This window comes from Limulus polyphemus, unplaced genomic scaffold (genome assembly GCF_000517525.1).
Source record: "Limulus polyphemus unplaced genomic scaffold, Limulus_polyphemus-2.1.2 Scaffold10187, whole genome shotgun sequence".
NCBI classification, from domain to species: Eukaryota; Metazoa; Arthropoda; class Merostomata; order Xiphosura; family Limulidae; genus Limulus; species Limulus polyphemus.
In genome coordinates, this window is record NW_013675797.1 from 14,041 (window position 1) to 15,479 (window position 1,439).

The 1,439-nt window shown below is 30.9% G+C and overlaps 1 protein-coding gene across 1 annotated transcript in view; it reads right to left on the reverse strand.

Annotated features, from left to right (window-relative positions):
• Positions 1-1,439, reverse strand: part of LOC106476282 (ATP-dependent DNA helicase Q1-like) — a gene marked incomplete at both ends in the record, with an annotated part of 17,714 nt that overhangs the window by 14,036 nt on the left and 2,239 nt on the right. The window contains one exon of the mRNA XM_013936946.2: positions 239-544. Within this exon, the coding sequence (XP_013792400.2) occupies positions 239-544 (306 nt within the window). The remainder of the gene's footprint in view (positions 1-238; positions 545-1,439) is intronic.

Sequence of the window (1,439 nt, forward strand, 5' to 3'; positions counted from 1 at the left end):
CATTCAGTTTTTCTTGAATTACCTGGCCTAAAATCATGTGTATTATTTGTAACTCATTCAGTTTTTCTTGAATTACCTGGCCTAAAATCATGTGTATTATTTGTAACTCATTCAGTTTTTCTTGAATTACCTGGCCTAAAATCATGTGTATTATTTGTAACTCATTCAGTTTTTCTTGAATTACCTGGCCTAAAATCTTGTGTATTATTTGTAACTCTTTCAGTTTTTCTTGAATTACCTGGCCTAAAATCGTGTCCCCACTGTGAACAACAGTGTACTTCATCAATAGCTAGCCTAGTAAATCTTCCCATTTCATAGACTTTCTCCAACAGAGACATGAACCTTTTACTCTTGGCTAACTTCTCCGGTGTCACATAAAGGAGACAAAGGTCAGAGTTTTTATCTTTCATGGCATTCTGAACTTTATTAACCTCTTCTTTAGAACAGCCAGCATTCAGTGCAGCTGCAGAAACTTTTAAAGCCCTGAGAGCCATGAGCTGGTCTTCCATTAGAGATACTAGTGGAGTGACTATTAGAGTAATTCCTATGTTGAGAAAATTATATTTGAATTATTAAAAATAAATAAAAACAGGTAAGAAAATACAATGATTTATTTTTTACAGATAATTCTGAGAACTTAGAAGTGTTCCTAAAAATAATCAAGACACTTATGACATTTGATTAAAAAAACATTTCCTTGTAATAAATTGATGGACTGTGGGTGACTTTTCAAACATAACTATGATGACTGTACATACAGTGCATTATTAGGCATAGCTACTCCTAATTCATGTCATTTCAACTTGAATATTCATGTGAAAGCAGTAGTCCTACAGAACCCAAAACAAACATTTTTAAAGTATATATACACACACACACACACAGAACTTTCTCTTTATAATAACACACTCAAATCCTAGAATTTTCACATTTTATTATAACGGACTTCAAAGGACTTTATAAACCTTAACTTAGAATATCAAAGATGATAGGATCTAGAACTAAAGAGCACAGAAACATAAACTCGAAGTTTAAACACATGAATTGTAAATAGCTAACTTGTTTGCAAACCATTAACAGATGTCAAAATAATGAAACACCTGAAAACTAAAATGTCTGTGAAAACACAAATGTTAGTTTTTGTTTAATAGTTTTTAGAGAACTTCAATAAATACCTGTAGACACAAATAATGAAACACCTGAAAACTAAAACGTCTGTGAAAACACAAATGTTAGTTTTTGTTTAATAGTTTTTAGAGAACTTCAATAAATACCTGTAGACACAAATAACAAAACACTGAAAACTAACACGTCTGAAAAAGCATAGATGTTAGTTTTTTATTTAATAGTTTTTAGAGAACTTCAATAAATACCTGGAGACACAAATAACAAAACACTGAAACTAACATGTCTGTGAAACCATAAATGTTAGTTTTTTG